The sequence below is a fragment of the Convolutriloba macropyga genome, chromosome 7 (assembly GCF_964194025.1).
Source record: "Convolutriloba macropyga chromosome 7, txConMacr16.3, whole genome shotgun sequence".
NCBI classification, from domain to species: Eukaryota; Metazoa; Xenacoelomorpha; order Acoela; family Convolutidae; genus Convolutriloba; species Convolutriloba macropyga.
Genome location: NC_134474.1, coordinates 65,829,260 through 65,833,554, shown reverse-complemented (window position 1 = coordinate 65,833,554; position 4,295 = coordinate 65,829,260). Strand labels below are relative to the sequence as shown.

Genomic DNA, 4,295 nt, shown 5'->3' with positions numbered 1-4,295 from the left:
CTTTTTTGCGTGTTTGCCCATTTTTGCTTTAGTCTTGACTCTATATACAGACTGCACTATTTTACAGCGCCTAATTTAATAAATGGCTAAAATTCTGAGACGTGAACAAACTTAGCGTTGTATTAGCGAAATACAACCAGCTGTATTAAATTTTGTTATAATTTTAAAGGGTGTAGAAACGGGAGGTTTGTTTTAAGGTGACGAAAGTGGAACCCGGTTATGTCTTTTCAACGTACGGACTGGGCAACCCAATGGTGGATACCTCCCAGCTGGATGTTAAATGGGCTATAGTGCCTCCCCCACCGCCTGCTTTGCCCCAAGAGGGACCTCCCGTCAACACTTCGTCAGGTCGTAACAACGTTGTGAAAGCGGAAGACAATAACAAACAGGTAGTACATACCAATTCATATCCGAATATGGAGTAATTAATTTATGCGCCGAGTGTTTAACTTCTATTGGTATTAAATGTGATTGAACAGTAGGTTTTGAACTTTCAATCTGCCTTAAAATGCGAATGCAAAATCAAACCTATTCAAAACCATTCAAAAACGGAAAAGAGCGAAAAACACAAAATTTCTAAATTAGTTTTACAGCATTTTTTGAACTAATCAGTAGATTTCATAATTTTACATCATTTTTGGTTTCTCGAAAATCATGTAATTTATGTAATCGCAAAAATTGTTCTATAATGCTAATGCCTCATTTTTTCATCCATATGTACTACTAAATTGTCTGTTTCAGCTCCTGTCCCCGAGAGAATTGCTGCTTAACCATGCAACAGAAACTATCACTGCTACTGCTACTACTAAAACCAGTGAACTTTGTCAATCTACTTCGAACACATCACAAATTCAAGATCCAAAAATTGCCGACGCTGGAAAACAGCAGGATAAAAACGACCTGGCAAAATCAAGTCTCGGGCCGAAAGATTTTGCGTCTGAATTTGCGATAAAAAGCGAAACTATTGCTTTGGGAAAAGATGGAAAAATAGCGGGTCAAGGTAGCGCAATCGTTGGTAGAAAACGTAAGTTGTCCGAAAACATTACCGAAGGAAGACAAAAAAATCAAGATGACGATGAACAAAGACATGGATCGCTTAAAGAGGCGAGGTTTGAAAAAACTGTTGACAGTTCTAACGCAGATATAAAAGAGGAACCAAATGATGCTACCCTTGTTGGCAAATAAATGAAACCAATTATTGCTATGGTTATCTAATAGTGCCTTTGAAATATATGAGCAGCTCTGTTGATATATTGCTTTTAGAAGAATAGGTCTTGTGGCAAGATATAAGAAATATGCGAAGACTGTTACTGTTGTTAATAAACATAGTTATAACTATGTTCATATTGTAAAAATGCTGCAATAATACATTAATTGACGTATTTCTGAAAGACTTTTGTAACAAATGATTTATTGGCCTATGGTAATCCATTTTGATTACTCAAACCGGGCTTCTCGAACTCGATTATAATGTAGTCCAACAATAAAATCTTCAGGACGATCTTCGCCTGATTTCAAAAATTGAGTGGATGAGTTGGATTGATAGGCGCGATGATAAAGTTCATTTGAAGTGTTGCCCAGAGAAAAAGTCAATGCGCGAGGCGTTTTGAAGATGTCTAGTGGCCGCTTAAGCTTTTGCTGTTATCTAAGCAAGTTTTAAAAAATTTAACGGCTCAAAAGTTTGGAGCTATTATTGTGTCTTTGTGTGAAAATGTTTGCTTGGAGGAATTGAGTTATCTACATTTTCTGCTTCTCATTTCTCGAGTTTTAAGTGACCTAATTGCTCATTCAAAATCTTAAAACTAGCTGTATTCAAATAGCGGCAAACGTGTGTGAAGTAAGCGTCTGCTGAAAAACAAAATATGCTCTGCAATCGGTTTAATACTCAATTGCTCTCGAACGAAGTTAGAAGCAATTATTGTAAACGTGTGTCTTGTTTATGCAGAATATTCCTGTTGCAGAACAGGAAATCAGCAAGGTCTAATGCTTTTGTCGAGGACACCGGAAGTCGGGGGTTCGAACTCCACTGTCATTCGAGATCAATTTGTCCGAGGCGAGTCGTATGTTTAATAGCCGCAACGCGATAGCGGAGGCTATTATTGGCCTTCTCTTGGTTTTTTTTTCGTCAAGATTTTTGTTACGACCATATGACGTCACCATTACTTCAAATCTGCGTTTTGTTCATTCGTTCATACCAATTTCAACTGAATTGCGTGCGTGACTTCATTTAACACTTTTTTACACGTCATTTTACACTCATGGGAGCGAATTTTTGTCCTTCATGGGCGTGATTAAGTTTATGGTCACACGTGACTTACCTCACTCTCAAAAAGGACTTCCTCTCTGTGAATTAGAATTTTCTTAACTTTAATTCAAAGAGATAAGGTCAAGTGAGTGCGTGTCACTCTAATTGAAGGGTATTTGAGGGCAGCTAATAGAAGTAGCAATAAGTTGAACTGATTCTTAATAAAAATGCAACGTCTCAGCATTTAATAGAAAGAAATTTCTGTTTTAGTTTGTTTCTTTATCTTTTTGAGGCTGCAGATATACGAAGCTACTGCGGCTGTTTTTCTGGAAATCTGCCATCAATGTTTTCACGTTTTTGTTTTTAATATTGCCATTGTTTGCGTCCTTAATAAGCGCCTCTTCCGACGCAAGATACAATCGAACTCCCCGTGCTTGGCGTTTTGATTTTGGGAGACATCCGACGTTAGCCTGTTCCATGTGGCTGCAGCGAAGTTTTTTTTTTAGTTATGTTCCCTAATCTTTAGCTATTATTTTTTTTTCCAATTTTAGTTTTTTCCAATTTTTTCCATTTTAGATACTGGACAAGTCAGCTCCGAATACCGGTATGCATAGAGAGCTAAATCAATTTGTAGATTAACCAAGTTTGGTTGTTAACTTATATATTATTCTACTAGTTTATAGAGTGGTATGTCTATTTATCATCTGTTGCTTCTAAGTTTTTGAATAGGACTATTTTTACTGACTAAAATAGCCAGACTATTTTTACTGCGGCGAATAAAGTTCTGAAATTGAGAAAAGATTTAAGATCGCAGTTCACATTTGTATGGTTTGCAACGTTGCGGAAAAAAATGGGAAAAATGTCGGTCCTAATTTTCATAGAATGTTCTATGTATTTTTCCATTTTTGTGTTTCGTAAATACGGGACTAAGTTATCAGAAATGCTGGACAGTCTCGCAAAAGCCTGTTTTTATGAGATTCTCTTGAGGACGATCTCTAGCGTACCTAGCCCTGTACTCAAATAAACAGCCTCAAGAGAAGTGTTTGTTATAAGAAAATTTTGCTCACCGTTATTTTGAATTCTCGAGCGTGAAGAATGCAACACCCTAGTAGCCCACAGTCCAAAAAACTTGCTATGTTTTGTTTTCATTTTTTTGTTTTGAAGAAAATACTAAATGCTTATAGATTTAGATCTGGGAAGAGCCCATTTGAGCCAATATGTACCCAATATTGCGTGGGCTGTCTTTTGAATTTCTTTTTGATGTTTGCCCAGCGTTTTATTTGCGTTTGTGACCAACGCCAATTAAATGTTTTTCCTAATTTTTTTTAAACATCGTAGTTCATGGACAAAATTTGTTATACATTAAAAAAAGTGACTAGATTATCTTTGTAAATGTACAAAATAATGAGGAGTATGTTACTATATACAATTGTTTCAATTCCTTGAGTTGTTCGAAAGAATGCAGACTACTTTTTAATTTTTTTTTTGCGTTTCACTTTCAATACTATTGATTGGCTCGCGTTGAGTTTTGTTTTTAATTTTTAAAAATTTTGATTTTTGGCTTATTCTTTTAAAACCTGTTGTATTTAGATTTTTGGATAAAATTTGTCGACACTTAGGGTTTTCTGCGTGCGAAAACCTGTTGTATTTAAGTTTTTGGATAAAATATGTCGACACTTCGGGTTTTCTGCGTGCGAAAACCTGTTGTATTTAGGTTTTTGGATAAAATTTGTCGACACTTAGGGTTTTCTGCGTGCGAAAACCTGTTGTATTTAGGTTTTTGGATAAAATTTGTCGACACTTAGGGTTTTCTGCGTGCGAAAACCTGTTGTATTTATGTTTTTGGATAAAATTTGTCGACACTTCGGGTTTTCTGCGTGCGAAAACCTGTTGTATTTAGGTTTTTGGATAAAATTTGTCGACACTTCGGGTTTTCTGCGTGCGAAAACCTGTTGTATTTAGGTTTTTTTGAATAAAATTTGTCGACACTTAGGGTTTTCTGCGTGCGATGGAGATATCGCTATTGAAAAAGCAGTCTATGTTATTCGAT

At 36.0% G+C, this 4,295-nt stretch overlaps 1 protein-coding gene across 1 annotated transcript; it reads left to right on the top strand.

Annotated features, from left to right (window-relative positions):
• Positions 1 to 6: 6 nt before the first annotated feature.
• LOC142342464 (uncharacterized) lies at positions 7 to 1,983 on the top strand. Its single transcript, XM_075393803.1, has 2 exons — positions 7 to 389; positions 742 to 1,983. The coding sequence occupies exons 1-2, from the start codon at positions 252 to 254 to the stop codon at positions 1,183 to 1,185; spliced, it is 582 nt and encodes a 193-aa protein (XP_075249918.1). The 5' UTR covers positions 7 to 251; the 3' UTR covers positions 1,186 to 1,983.
• Positions 1,984 to 4,295: the final 2,312 nt, after the last annotated feature.